At 32.1% G+C, this 16,631-nt stretch overlaps 1 protein-coding gene across 4 annotated transcripts in view; it reads left to right on the top strand.

The window, feature by feature from the left end:
- EPHA3 (EPH receptor A3) overlaps nucleotides 1-16,631 on the top strand; it is a 367,043-nt gene that overhangs the window by 311,410 nt on the left and 39,002 nt on the right. For all 4 annotated transcript variants that reach the window (XM_059921355.1, XM_059921353.1, XM_059921352.1 and 1 more), the window contains 3 exons: nucleotides 6,219-6,404; nucleotides 13,844-13,905; nucleotides 15,571-15,780. In XM_059921355.1, coding sequence (XP_059777338.1) covers nucleotides 6,219-6,404; nucleotides 13,844-13,905; nucleotides 15,571-15,780 — 458 coding nt within the window. The remainder of the gene's footprint in view (nucleotides 1-6,218; nucleotides 6,405-13,843; nucleotides 13,906-15,570; nucleotides 15,781-16,631) is intronic.

The following is a 16,631-nucleotide window of genomic DNA, read 5'->3' as shown; positions in this document are numbered from 1 at the left end:
ATCTACAGCTATGCATAAGAATGCTGCCTGAAATTGACTGCTCAGGTTCTCAGGCCAAAGTATATTGCTATGAAAAGGGACATTTTCTGATTTCATGATGAAAGGCAGGCAGTAAATAAATGAAGGCGTATTTAATGGAATGTAATGATTTCAAAGGTGCCAGACCTACAGACTCAGAGACCACGGCCAGCTTTCTATTCATTGAATTTCAGAGGAGGCAGCCGCAGCAGCTCAATCTCTCCATGGCTACGCTGATCATGTGTCACAAAGTCTATCTGGCTAAATGGGGATAACAGGATAAAAGTGTGTCTTACTTTAAATGAGCCCACTAAGTGAAAATTTTGATTTGTAGAAAAAAAGTAATTCTAGAATCTTCTTTGGAATTAAAAAACAAAGACAACACAAAATAAAATAAAAAATGACATATTTTATACAAATTCCATCACAACTATATTGAGAGGATAGTTTAAATAATGTGAAGTGCTCCATTTTAATACTTGCTTGTAATGGTATATAGTTTTAAAGTATTTGTATTAAAGCTTGTTTTCATATAGACATACTTTTGTTCTAATTATTAATTTGCTCAATCACAAATTCATTAACAAACACCTATGGAGTGTTAATAGGTGTCGCAGTTGCATATTTCCAAAAAATTATAGATATTATTAATAGCAGTTGAGTATTTCCAAAAAATTATAGATATTTATAAAATAACAGTATTTTATACAATTACACATAAACATATGGTATTCACAGAATATGCAGTGTGCATTTGAATAAAACTACTACTCAAAAGTAAAAATAAACAATATTGTACAATAATTGTACACAGTCATCTCATTCTTCAATATTGCTCTAAAAACAAACACAAGCTAGTTATGTCTATGTGGTAAATAGAGTGAAAGACTGAAAAATGAACTTTTTGAATTATGTATACCGTATCAGATCACATTTTCTACAAGTACTCTGTATATGACTGATGCTTTTTTACACAAATGTGCATATAATTTTCTGTTTCTTTTTCTATGCACTAAAGAATTATTTATAACTCAAGTAGTATTTACTATTCAAGCAGGATAATCTGAGTAATTCATATATTATCTAAATAAAATGATAGTTTCGTAAATCTTCTCTTCTAATTTTCTTAATGTTATCTTCTAAAATTTCCGTGTGCAGGTAATATGAAAATATGAAACTAGCAATTCATAAAAGGAAACTAGAATAAATACTTCCTTTTTCACAGTCTAAGACTAAAGAATATACACATTCACTGTACATCTATGTTAATTCAGCCTAAATTAATCCAGATATATACTGATTACTCTTTCATTTATGTAGTTCTGCTTTGTCAACTGCTCCATGGTGCAGAGGGGTTTTGTCATGCTGGTTTTAATGGTGCCCCACAAGAGTGCACTGTTCTCCAGCATGGAAGTTGCAGTAGCATATGCAGCAAAAGACTTTGCACACTCAACTGGGAATGTGATGAGAGAAGGTCAGCCAATGTCCAGAAGGTCAGACATACTGCGACCTTGAAATTTGGGGCCTTCTGCATTAATAAAAGCTTATATACACAGATGTTATTGACAAAGCCAGGTGTCTAGAACATAGTAGTGTGAGACAAAGCATACTCATTAAAAATGGTATCTGATCAATGAGATAAAGGGAAAGGCTATTTCTACTGAATCACTTAATAATCCTTGACGCTCATTAAAGATTAAAACAGCTCCTCTTTTTACTTTCTTTCTTCAAACATATTTGTAAAAAATTAGACATACGCCGCATTTTCAGAGTTTTGCAGCCAATAGTCTCATTTGCCACCTTAAGGGCTATAAAACTGTGCCTATTTTGTTTGCAAATATATATATCTTCAAGGTTGGTTATGCTTCACCTGGAAGATTTCTTTATAAAACATACTCCCAATTCTAGTCTGTCTTTTTTTTTTTTCTTTTTTTTTAAATTAATTAATTAATTTATTTTTGGTTGTGTTGGGTCTTCGTTTCTGTGCGAGGGCTTTCTCCAGTTGTGGCAAGCGGGGGCCACTCCTCATCGCGGTGCGCGGGCCTCTCACTATCGTGGCCTCTCTTGTTGTGGAGCACAGGCTCCAGACGCGCAGGCTCAGTAGTTGTGGCTCACGGGCCCAGCTGCTCCGCGGCATGTGGGATCCTCCCAGACCAGGGCTCGAACCCGTGTCCCCTGCATTAGCAGGCAGATTCTCAACCACTGCGCCACCAGGGAAGCCCTCTAGTCTGTCTTGATTAGCCTTTAAATGGTTTGTCACTACCAAGATAGAATATGAAATCAAGATTTTGAAGGCTATCATTTTCTAACATTTTGTTCTGTAAAATTTTCAACGTCTACAAAAATAGATGAAATTATAAAATAGTATAATGAACCTGCATGTAACCATTTCTACAGCAACTTCAGTAACAGTCCACTCATGACCAGCCTTCTTTTATATACCCACTTCCTATACCTTTTAAAATTAAAAAAAATAATGTTGTCCACAAAAAATTAGTAATCATGCTAAATTGATTAGCACCTATCTTCTATTGTTAAAAGGCTGAATCTTTTATTCAATGACAGAACTTTCACAGTCAATTAAATATACAGGAAGACTATATGTGGACTAACTCTTTAGTTTTCTGTCAAAAATTTTATACAAAGAAATAGGTATAACAGAAACTCTCATTTATACATGGAATAACCAGAAGAATTATACCCATATTGCAAATTACAAAATTAAAATTGAGGCATGAATTAACTTTCTCACAGTAGCATAATTTTGTTAGTGAGGAATTCATAATGACCAAAATTCCTAATTTTATTCCTCAATCCAACCATTATTTCAAGGTTTCCTGAAGGTAGAAAATATTTAATTCCTATTCTGTGCTAGACAGTCACATGATTTTAATTTTATTAGACTTTTAAATAGGTATTATTATCTCCATTTCACCAGATGAGGTAACAAAAGCTGAAAATTTGAATGGCCCATGGTCACATAGATATTAATTAGGAAGCCAAAATCTGAAGCTTGTACTTTTCAACTTCAAAGTTTATGCTAGTCACTAGTGATCACAATAGTGCCTTCTAAGATTTTTTTGAAGATTAATCGAGATAATTCATGTATAGTGCTTAGCTGACACAACAGCATTGTTCAGTGTGTCTTTTTATTATTCTTCTCTTATTAAAACAGTGGAAGGAGAATGGGCTTTGACTAGTGCAGAGGGTCATTCCACTTAAACACAAGTGCATTATTTCCTGTTTTAAATGAAATTAGCATAAGAAATTTTATTTTGAGCAATTGTGCATTATGTACCTTAAATCAGAATACAGTGTACCCATTCTCATAAAGCATATTTTATTTCAACGGGCAAATAAACACTGATGCACTTAATTATTTAAAAAATCAAGTAGTATCTTCTCAAATGAACTTCTTGTAGCTGTGCTTTTATTTAGAAATGACAGGATCTAAATTTTGTTTCTTACAGGTGCAAAGTTAATTGAACCATGTAAAATTGGCTAGATGGAAAAATCAGGCATTGCGTTTGTCCAGTCTTTGTTAATTTTTCCAACACTGTTCTTTTAAGAACAGTTATTATAAAGAGAATTGAATTAATATGTAACATTTCTATGTCTAGTATAATGTATTTGTGACAATTTCTAGTATTTATCAGATAAAATAATCACATTTCTAAATTTTATGATTTTTTAAAAAATACTAGCATTACTGAAGCACCATTTTCTGAATTTTGAAGGTAGATAACATGTTCATATGTCCAGCTCTCCCACTGAGAACAAAGGAAGAAACACTAATTGGGCCACTTGAAATTCAAACTCTTCCCCTTGATCTCCCTAGTGAGGTACTTTCACAACATTCTTTCCTTTACAAATACTTGTCCAATATGACATTAAGCTTGTTATCACCATCATCATCACAACCATCTCTTTTTACATTAACACAGAATTTGACATTTTAAAAAGAACTTTAGTATTTATTCTTCACCTTGATCTAACTCTTAAGAAGTAGATAGATATTTATCCTTCTTAAAGTAGCTTTGAACTCAGAGAAGAAAGAATGACTAACACTTAGATGGCACTTACTATGTGTCTGGCTCTCTTCTAAGTGCATTCTATGTACATTAATTCCTTTAACTGCACAAAAATTTTATGAAGTAGACAACATTGGTGTCCCTATGTTATAGATAAGGAGACACAGGCACAGAGAGGTTAAGACAGTCACTCAAAATCACACAGATAATAAGTGACAGAGGCTGAATTAGACCCTAGAGAATCCGGCTTCAGAATCCATGCTCTATATCACAGTTCTGTACTGTCTGTCCTGTAAACTAACAAGTGACTTGTCACTTAGAATAAATGGTCATGACTTCCAAATTTAAAACACAATCCATTACACCCTATTGATCCATGATAATGGCAGAACTTTTTTTCAGAACATGAAAATTCATGATGGATGCCTCCTTATGGTTTGCCCAAACTTAATGTTTACACAAAGTGGACTGGGGTTTTGGGCAATGTTCCGATAGCCCTGCGTAAAGAAAGAAACTCTCAGTTTTGTTTACAAATTTTAGCAATGATTTACTTTGCATCATAACTTCTCCTAATGCTCACACATCTATAATGGCATATTCTTCCTTTGATTTAAAAAAGATCATTGAATGTTCTCAAGTTCTGCCCCTAATTCTCCCCATAATCCTAAAAAACACTCTAGCTGCAGATATTACTATCATCTCTACTTCCTTGAGGGGAAGAAATTAGATCTGCCTTTATTACCATTATACCTCCGTGTTTTTCATAGTATCTGTAATACTGTTGCCAATTGATGAATATTTATTAAATAAATGTATGAATACCTGCTTTTGGACATTAAGTGACTTTGACAAGTTACAGTACAAGTCATTGTTTTGAAAACAGTGGCAAGACTGGATTCCTGAGGAAGGGAGAGTCAAGTCTAAGGGAGTTTAGAACTTCCTGGAGAGAAGCAAGTCATTTGTAGGGATGCAGTTGATAAATCATTAGGACAAACTGCTGCTTTTGTGGGTTGAAGGACTTACTTGGATGAAAAATAGAGAAGTATCTCACTACTTGACACCTTCTTTCTGGCTGACCCATGGGGCATGGGCCCTGTACAAAAACTCACTGTGAAAAGGTTGGACCAAAAATGTTTTTCCATTCCACAGAGAGCCTAAAAATTGATCATGTAATTTTTCTTTTTAGAAAAACCTTTCATTTGCTGTTAAAAACTATTTTTTAAAATGTTGTACAAAATCCATCTAATAATCCACACAATATTAGGATTTCTTCCTTGAATGAGGAACAATCAGTACGTGGCACTACTTTATGGCAATCACTGTGGCAGCAGTGGAGACAGAGAAATGAATGTTAAGGGTCTCTGCTCTCAAGGAGCTCAAAATCAAATGAAAGCGTTATGGGTGAATCTTCTCAATAACAATGTATGTGAAGATAGTGACCAAACTAGTTCTAGGCAATTTTATATCAATTAAATTAGACTACGTAAAAGTCAGCAACACTCCATATTCAACAAATTCTGATTGTGCATTTAAGACAACTTTTTTATTGAAGACATTGGATCTAAGAAAATATTTCTACAGTAATTCTTTAGATACGATTCGATACTGTTAGATTATTTTTCTCTTGCCAGAGCCCCAGAGAACTTTACAACTAGTATGTGAATAATACAACACACCCTACTCCATAAAATGACTTGATAGCTTATTCTTTTATTCCCATTTTCAGAGAGCTGGAATTTATAGCTAAATTGGCCCTGGTAAAAACAGAATACTGATAAACATCTGAAATTTAATCCAGTGTTTAACCCATTATATTGGTGCTGGTGCTGGTTGATTATCCTGAAGAAATGGCAGCTATGAGAACAAGGAATGAAAAAATCTAATAGATATAACTTTTGACTTCCCTCTTATTCTTTCATATGTCATTATTCATAGTGTAGTACTTCAAAATACATGAGGCTTATCACAAAGTCCATTTTCCACCAGGGTGTGGATGTCCTGGGGTTTCTTATTACCATCTTCCAAAATAATCTGGAGGCCTACAAGTGTACATCTTGCAGGTCAATTATTGAATTGGAATTATTGAGAGAAAACAGTTGCTCCCTACTGATGATTTTTTATAATATAATTTCTTACCTTTTCTTGTTTTGTTCTTCTGCATTCTAACAGGTGAATTTGGAGAGGTGTGCAGTGGTCGCTTAAAACTTCCTTCAAAAAAAGAGATTTCAGTGGCCATCAAGACCCTGAAAGTGGGCTACACAGAAAAGCAGAGGAGAGACTTCTTAGGAGAAGCAAGCATTATGGGACAGTTTGACCATCCCAATATCATTCGACTGGAGGGAGTTGTTACTAAAAGTAAGAGAAGTCATAAGACTGATTTTGTGTATGTTGAGCAGAGGTTGTTTAAACCCAAAGTCAATAATTTAAGAATTTTGGTCTTTTTTTCATGAGTACCTGTTAGTCCTAATCAAAAACAAAGCAAAATAAAACAAAAAAAAAAAAAATCAAAAAACAAAAACAAAACCTCAGTGTTTAAGGATTAACATGTATTTCTTTGACAAGAGACCAAAGACATTTAACTAGTATTATTTTGACAGTGCTATTCTAGACCTTAAAAAGCTTTACAAATTTAGGAGCTAAATATTGGACTATAGTAATACATGCTGATTAAACTACAGTTAAGTGAATTGTGTAGAACTTTCTGTTATGTAGAGTAGCAAGGAAAAAACAATGACTCAATTTTGACAGAAATTGCTGGGAACTCCCGGCTAGCTGCCTTTTCTTTTATTGTTCACTAGTTTCATTTAAGCTTCCAAATATTTCCCCCCCTGGCTTTAGGGAAATTATGAGAGTTTTGGGAGTGCTTCTGAGCTGTAAAGATTGGAATCATATTAGACCCAAACCCTTTTCTCCATTCTCTGTGGATTTCAAATAATTCTCATCTAGAGTCCCAGATGGATTCTTGACTACTCTGGGGAAGCTCTGGCTTACAGCCTGCGACAGAGATCTGAAATTATTTCCATGATGATTTCTCCATCCAGGCTCAAAAGGGATCCCATGAGACATATATGTGATTTTTGGCTCCAGTTCCAATGAAAACCACTTGAGAATGCTCTGGGATGTTGTTTTTCTCAAGATTTTGGGGCACAAGATGAAGAATAAGCTAAATTGGCAGTAACAGACTTCTTAGAGTGAAAGACAGCATATGGCAGGGAATTTGGCATCCTTTAGGGGATAATTCATTGGCACCATATTTACATATTCTGTGGTTACCAACAGACATGGCACATTATATTTTTCACAATGATATTTTTCTTTAACATTATGTGGAGCACTTTCCAAATGGCACTAATACCTATTATCATTTTTGTATGAGTAAAAAGGCAATTCCTTACTCACAAGAGCATGGTATAATTGAAATATACTTTGATTTCCTTTAGAGTTTTTTAATATAATAAGTGTGGTTAAGAATTTAACAATGTAGGAGAACTTAACCATAAACTATAAGCCCATATTAAGTCTTGTTAGAAGCATATTTTTCCCTCTGTACTCCTAAAAATGAGGCTACGTTAGTTGTAACACTAAAATAATTTCTGATGAAAAATGTCTTTTTAATTTTAAAAAATGAATAATAAAAATACTATTAATATTTAATAATAAAAATTTTAATAATAAAAATACTAAGGATTGGGAAAAAGTATGAAATATTTGTTCCTTCAGGGCAAGACCATATCTATAGAGTATCCTACTTAATATCCTTAGAACTATAGAATCATGTCTCACTGGGTTTTTAATAGCCATTTAACCTTTTATTTTCCTCCATATCATTCTCACCAAGTGGTTGTCCTTCAGATCTTGAGCCCATTGGGAGAGGAAACTCACTTGTACTTATGTATCCATTCTTCTTTTAACTCTCAATTTTCAAAATTCTCAATTTTTTTTGTTCCCAGTGTTATGAGTTATTATTATACTGTTTGGTTTTGCTAGCTGTTTCCTATAAGTTCATTTACTGAATGATAAGCAAAATTAAACCATAATTATTGTGGAAGATCTTCTTTAGATATAAAGATATATATAATAAAGATATAGATATATATAAATAAGATCTTCTTTAGATATAAATGGAATAATCAAATATGAATTATGGTCACCTGGCAAAGAAATCCATAAAACAACCCCTGAGACCAAAATGCAGGAAAAAATGCATTAAGAAAAAAAAGGACCTTTAAAAATCACAGGTATTATACATTAAATGTCTTATTCAAGTAGGAGTCTGTAACATTCTAATATGAATTACAGCTGCCTTATTCTTAGAGTGAAAGTTCTAAATTTCATAATATCTCCTTGGTCAAATAAGCATGCAAGAGACTGCCAAATCTGACTATATAAATCCCAGTCATCTCACATAGTGCAAGCATAATAGAGTAGCAGACCTAGAATTAGATTTTGAACTCTTTTAGTGGCATATTTAAAAGCTCTAAGTCTGGCACCCTGTTACAACTGAGAGGAAATAGAAATGCCTTAGAATAAAGTTAATAAGTTGTATTTAATATATAAACAAGGCAATTTTGTCACCAAATAAATTATTTAATCCACTCCTATCATTTTCTTTGTTTCCTGAGAGTATATGACTGCTAAAACAATCCACCTGCAAAGTTCAGAAACACACACACGCACACCTAGAGATACAGAGCTTATAATTTAATGAACAAATTGTATTTAAAGAAGAAAAGAAAGCATATTGGTATCTGGATTAAGAATCAGAAGGTCAGAGTTCAAATTCTGATTCAGCTCTACTGGTTTGTGAGACATCTGACAAATCAAACCACCCCCAGAGACTGACTCTCTTCACTTGTAACATGGAATTAGCAGTTTTACTTTACTACTTCCAGGTCCTTGTAAGATCAAATAAGATTCCATAAGAATATGTTCTTAGGTGGAACAGAAGTATGCAATCTAAGTTACCACTTCTGGTTGAGTTTGAGAAGATTTTACCAGTTAATTTGGGAGTGCAGAAGAAAATTCTTGAAAACAATTCCTTTTTGGCTCAAAGATAATTTTTTAATATTGCTATTAATTATGTGCTTTGAAACACTAAGTCTATTATAATGTATCATTTTCAAGTTAGAGAAAGCCCTTTATTCAATAATTATATTTTCATTTATTTGAATTAAGCCATAAACAATTTTAATAGTGTGGTTTTGAGCTTGATGATCTTAAACAAGAGAAGGTGAGAGAGTCTCTGATCTTCAAAGTAGCAGAAAGCTGGGGGCACAGTCCTGCTCAGAACTTGGTACTAACATGTGTTATCAATTTTAGTTGAAGTTCAAAAAGATGGAACTTGTTTTTAGCAAATGTTTGATATTTCTGCCATCACACCATTAGTCAAAAGATGTTCAGACTCCATCCAAGAAGACTTTCCATTGGTCACTTTTCACCTAGTGTAATAGAAGGAATTATATAGGATGAGACTGATGTGCTTTTTGTTGTTATTTAGGGATGGATTATTTTCTACAAATTAAAAAACAATAATAATGCAACTTAACTGTAACCTTGTACTATTGAGGAAAGACATGGGCAGACCATTAAGAGGATTTCTAACAGTGAAAACACTTCTGTATTGGTGTGAGTGTCCACTGCACACCAAGAGCTTAATCATTTGTTTGCATTGTCAGCACATATGATAAGGAAATATTACTGGAATAAGTTGTCATTCTTTAGTGACAATGCCAAATTATTTCTATTTCTTGTTTGCCTCTCTCTAAAGCTTTTCTTCAGCACTTGTTTCAAGTCCATGTCATATTTTTTAATAGACAATACAAGGGAGAGTAGAAATATTGTTCCTGTCCTTTCCTTAAAAGTATTAATTTCATTTCAAATTAAGCATAAATACATTTTAAAATTTTAAAGTCAGCTTAATGTAAAGTATTCGATGTGTTAAGATTAATAGAGTATGGCTGGTTAAGGAAGAGTTGGAGAAAGTACTTCTTAGCCTGATTTTGAAGAGAGAGACTATCCTTAGCTAGCCTGAAATAATAGACGTGGTATGATCTATTCTAACTGGCACTGTTAGGAGCTGGATTTAGAACTACAGACAAACTAGAGTTGGTCCCTGCCCTGGTTAACTCATAGACCAGTGGATGTAATAGGGATCATTCTTAACATGAATCACATCCTGATTAAAATGGAATTTGGAAAAGATTGTCCTGTATGTTTATATGTTTTAATGGGAAACCTGCAGAAAAATACTCTAATTCAGTTCATTACAATATTTCTATCAGTCAGTTAGTTATAGTACATGGAAATCTATAACCAAAACATTTTCTAGTTTCTAATCAATAGTGATTCAAATCTTCTTTCCTGAGAATAGTGAGGCATATTTTGTGTACTTTCTTCAATTTCAATTTTCCTTCTCCTATTTATACTTTTTTGCTTCCACCCTGATTTGATTACATGATACTAGTAATGAGTACTGGCTGCTAAGGTCAAAGGTTTTGATTTTATAAATCCCACTCGTGTTGGAGTGTGTGTAAGTCTTAAAAACAGACAGACTATGTAAGACACAATTACTGTTAGTAGGAATTAATAGCATTTCCTTTGGAAATGAATTACAGTTCAATAGTTTATAACATTTAAATCATTGATACATATATTTTATGTTTGAATGAAACTATTTTAATCTAAGACCAACATTTATTTGATAATTGCAATAAAAATTTCTATATATAGCTATATGTTTATCACATTATCCTGCTGGTTTTTTTTAATAGAATATGTGATTAAGAAGGCGGTGAAATAGATAATGCTGAACTTGGAATTCTTAGACATTTTGAATCACATTTGTTCTGTCAGCAAACAAAATGATTAGTAAATATCTCTGAGCCATTGGGGAAACGAACTGATTGTAAGAGACTGATGTGCTTCCTTTAACCCTTTAATTATGAAAGATCATGATTTTATCTATACTCATAAATCAATTTAAGAACAAAAGCATAATTCCACTGCACATTTTGTTATGCTGATTTTTGGTGGAGTTTCATTTCAGCCAAACAACAATAATTTCATTGATTTTAATATATATACTCAGATGTATTTAAGGATCTCTGAGGGCAGTGAATGATATAGGTTCTTGAAGAAGCTGATAATGTCATTTCTAAATCAAAATACACATGAAAGAATGTGCAAACTTTGATAGAAATACATTGCATCATGTTCAGATGAGCTGGTATTTTATAAATAATTTCCAACTACATTTAATACATATTAGAACTGGTTCTCACCACTATTGCACTTTTCCTTTAACTCTGTTTATCATAATCAAAATCACAAGGAAAAGTAAGTGAAGATCCTGCTTTCCAAGGTAGAATATTTGATTCTGTTTATTTTTTGTCTGTACATTTGGGTTTGCTGAATCTTTGAACTTAATGCAAAGCACATTTTCAGACTTGCCCATCTTAACTGATGGGTTTACAAATACCTAAATTATAGAGCTAAATGCAGCCTGCTCTGATTTCTGAATGGTCATGGGGCTTTGGCTTAATTGACTGGTTTGTTTTTCAGCTACTTTTATTTCCCTTGCCAAACATTTTACCAGACATGCTAACAAGAAATGAAATGGTCATAAGGCTGAGAGCCAGAAGGAAAAGAGTGATAAGCAAAGGTCTGGGTAGTATACAAACAAGGTAACTGGCCACTGTAATTGAGAGTTGACTGTGGGAAACAATATATCTGTAACTACATTCAAGGGCTGCGTTGGGTTTTGCGAGCATGTTATTCTTCCAAGAATTATATTAAGGAAGAAACATACACTTATAGTGATGTATGGAAAACATGCATGTGCAGGATTTCATTCATTTGATTATTCATTCATTTCATTTCAGATTAGTTTTCTGGGGTCAGTTCCTAGGTATTTATTTACCAGTTCAGGAGAAATAGAAGTTTCCAAGGAAATGTTGAATTTTCTCTTTTTTTCTGAATATTGTTAAATCAAAGCTTAATTAAAATTTTGAAAAAGCAAGTCTGGAGGCTCAAGGTTTTGACTAAAATGACTTTTCAGACATTATCAGATTATTTTTTGAACGTGTGGAAAATTTTATTAACATTAAGTTTAAAAAGCTTTACACCAGTGTTACACCAAGGCATGTATAATGTTTGATATATTACCCAAAGTATATAACTAAATCAGTGTCTCAGTTGACAATAAATTGCTGTGTCAATTTATTTTTACATATATGAAAATCTAAGAAATTTTACAGAATTTAAATAATTTCCTCACCCCTAAATAAATAAGACATACAGCTTAGTATATATTCACATACTAAACGTAGTAAGCATCAATATAATCTTCACGGTACTAAGCCATAATTCACAACCAGTATGAATTAAGAGTTTTCACCGATGAAAGGTAAAACAAGGAAAGTAAGCTATTTTCTGGCATCAGAATGGCATACAAACCATGATGTAGAAGGAACACATGAAAAAAATCATGCTTGCTCTACAGTGAGGTGTACATGGATGTTTGTTTAAAATCTATTATGTGCTCAAGGTTTTTCATGCTTAGTCAAGACTTAATGCAGATCTTCTAGACTTGGAAGAGAAGGGAGGTTTTTTTTTTTCTTTTTGTAAAACGATAGATTTATAGTTAAAACAATATCATAGCAACAATAAGGGAAGTGAATTATGCTGTGGTAATATGTGTAGGCTTTGAAATTGGAGTTACATTTTACTGTAATAATTTCTGAAAGTGCTATAGTCTTCAGAGTCATTCTTTCAATTTGGAATGATGCATAGAATTGACACCCAACAATTGCCTCAGTTATTACCTATAGTTGAAGATTTATTCTATTTGTAGATCTATGTATCAGTATACTTAGCACCTTTGTGTCTTTGTGTCTAATGCTTTTTCCTATTTTAAATGTTTCCCTCAGGGTACATTTCCAAAAGTAACAGCATAATATATTCAGGTTGCAACTGCTGGCTTTATACTTATTAGCTGTGTGATGTTAATTACCCTCTATATATTTCAGTTTTTTTCAAGTAAAAAGTGGAAATGATGATAATTAATGTTAGTATATGTAAAATAATTAAACCAGCACCTTGCACACACTAAGTACTGTACAAATACATTTAAATGCTTGTTAAAATGTTTAATGATGTTTAAGGCCCATATTTCCAAAATGGTTATTACAAGTTACTACCAAGAGCAATTTTATTTTTATTTTTATTTTAAGCATAGCATGGATTTTATAATTTTTAATGTGTTAATTGAATACAGATTATAATTATTAGTCTTGTTCTGTCCAATTCACATATAGGATCCATGAAGGTAGGGACTTTGATTTACTTGCTTCTGACTAACCAGCACAAGAGAAAACACCTAGCATATAGCTCTGCATATATCTGTAGAGAGTGTAAATGATTGTGGAATTCCTGACTCTATCTTGGGCTTGAAGACAGAAATATTTGATTTTATAGTCCAGCTAAAATGCAATTAGAGTGAAGAAAAGGGCATATTTTGTGTTTAAGGAAAACCATACCAAAACGCCAGTTTAGATATCATATAGGTCATAGGCCCTTTTCTGAAAACCAATCTTTCTAGATTTTTTTTTTTTTAGTTTTATTTTCTATTGAAAGCTAGTTTTCTTTTTAATTGTAATTTGGCAAAATTTGGAGGACAGAGAAAAATTCATATTTTTTAATGCATTAAGTGCATCAAAATGTATTATATATGTTCATTGCATGATATTTGTTGAACTCTACTGATGATTATACATTTATTATTTACCTATACCTAGGTAAACCAGTTATGATTGTCACAGAATACATGGAGAATGGTTCCTTGGACAGTTTCTTACGTGTAAGTAGAAGATTTTATACACATTCACATATCTCCACCTTATCTTTATTTATCTGCACACATATATAAATGTGGAATAAATTGCTGAAAATGATAGAGATAACCTCTAATATTATGCTAAGCAATTAGATAATCAAAGTTTTAAGAAAACTGAATTTTTTGGGACTAAATAGCAAAAGGAAGACTGTAAAATTACGTTTTTATCTTGTAACATCCAAATGTCAATCATTTATATTTTTAAAACAAATTTGTGCAATTTTCTTCAGCCTTTTTATTCAGACAAGATTCACATTGGTTAAAAAATTTAAAGATTCTAAAGTAAGACATAAATAACATTGATGTGAGACAGAAATATTCATTTCTTTATTTAAAGCAACCTCCATCTACTGTAAGATAGAAGACCTTCTATCTCTCACATAGTACTGTCCACTCACAAACTAAGCATGTGCTATAATGCCTAAGTATTCTCAATCCAGAGATATCATTACTTATATATCATAATATATACATACATATATACATATATAACATATATTTACATATAAATTTCAGTTGTTTACATTTAGAAAATTTATGTTTTACTAATATCAGCAAATGTTACATTCAAAGAAGTTCAGTAGATTTACACAGTACAAGACACTGTCAAAAAAAAAAAAAAAGACACTGTCAATCACCAGTCACTACAAACAAGGGATAAAAAAAACAAACACAGACCCTATCCTCAAGGTGCTTTCAGCATTATATAGACAGGGATAGATAGATAGGTAGATAGATAAGATATATAGTATAATTCATAATCATGGAGGAAAATACTAATTTTTCTATGAATAAGAAATTATATTATTTATTTTAATATTCATGAGCTGAATAAAGGTTTCAGTAAATTATTTTCACAAACATATTTCAAAAATAAACATTTTGCAAGTCAGGTAATTCAAAATATTATAATAAATATTCTTTTAAAATTATAATAAATTTTCCTCTGAAATTATTGTTTGTTTAGATATTGCTAGACATTAGATTTTATTTTTTATATATCTATGTATGTATGCATGCATCTATCATCTATCTATCTATCATATAAACTGTATAGTTCTATTTTAATCTGAGGAGATTAGAAACTTTTCTAAATCCAGGACTATTTGAATTTATCTCCTATTGCTTTCAGTTTTATGACCTATAACTCAGGGTTGGGTAGAAAAACAAATATTCAGTAAATATTTTTGACTAATTTTGAACTAATTATCTATTATGATAATTAAAGATGTAAAATCTACCATATTTGAAGCAATTAATAAAATATAGGAAAACAAGAAGAAAGAATAAACATTCAGTCAAACCAATAAATACAAACCTAAAATAGCCACAGGATCCATTTTATTTTTTTGTTCATGACCTTAAAGTTTCTGAGAAGGAGTTTGTCTCATCAAAAGACCAGCAAAGTTCTAGTTTTGAACCTGAAGTTAAAGAATATTAAGCTACTTCTTGCTACAAAGTAATGTAGCTACTATACTATTTTGTTTTACTCTTGCATCTATTTAGTCCTGGCTGGTGTACTTAAAACTAGAATGTATATACTCTACAATTCAGTATGTGAAATTTTAATCAAGATATATCTTAGGAAATAGAAACACACCTTAATTGTACATTTGAAATACTTCTCAGAAACACGATGCCCAGTTTACGGTTATCCAGCTGGTAGGGATGCTTCGAGGGATAGCATCTGGCATGAAGTATCTCTCAGACATGGGCTACGTTCACCGAGACCTTGCTGCTCGGAACATCTTGATCAACAGTAACTTGGTGTGTAAGGTTTCTGATTTTGGACTTTCACGTGTTCTAGAAGATGACCCAGAAGCTGCTTACACAACAAGAGTGAGTAACTCATTTTTTTTTTCTTTTATCTTTGTTTAGCAACTTGTATTATGTTGACTGACAAATAAATAGAAATCACATCCCAAAATGCATTGTCAATTATATCTTCCCCCATATGAAACTTATTCTTTAAAAGTAAAATATTGTTACTTATTCTGGGAAAATAGATGGTCACTGTCCATAAGGTGAGTAATGATATTAATTCTGAAATTCCATACGTTGGTTCAATGATTCTCCCAAAAAAGGCAGCAAGGTTCTAACATGTCTAAAGTCTTACTGACCTATGTTTTTGTCATGATTGAACCACTGTTTAGAAAAGATTGGATAAATTCTTAGTACCCCCATCCAATTAGGTATAATCTTAAACCATTTTAAAATTAATGCTTACATGAGTAACACATATTTACATTATAAAAATTTTAAAACAAAGCAATAAAAAGGAGGAAAGTCATCTGTAATTATGCTACCCACAGAACATTTGTAACTTTGTGAGTCAGTTCTTCCAAATTTTTTCTGCATACCTCTATATACAGACATATGCATGATAAATAATTAAAATTAGATTATTCTTAATGCAAATTGTATACTTCATTTCTCTTCTTGGCAATATACCTCTTGAATATATTTCACTGTCAATAAATAATATTTGTTTTTACTTTTAGCTGTTTAATATATTCTATTTTCTAGTTGTATCATTTTTTAAACCAAATCCTAATTAGTGGGCAAATTATTATTATATCTATTTTTTTTTTAATTATTAGCACCTTTAATTATTGTTTATTTATTTATTTGTTTGGCTGTGTTGGGTCTTCGTTTCTGTGCGAGGGCTTCCTCTAGTTGTGGCGAGCGGG

Source organism: Balaenoptera ricei, chromosome 4 (assembly GCF_028023285.1).
Source record: "Balaenoptera ricei isolate mBalRic1 chromosome 4, mBalRic1.hap2, whole genome shotgun sequence".
NCBI lineage: Eukaryota > Metazoa > Chordata > Mammalia > Artiodactyla > Balaenopteridae > Balaenoptera > Balaenoptera ricei.
The sequence above is the reverse complement of the archived record's forward strand: the minus strand, read 5'-3'. Positions and strand labels throughout refer to the sequence as shown.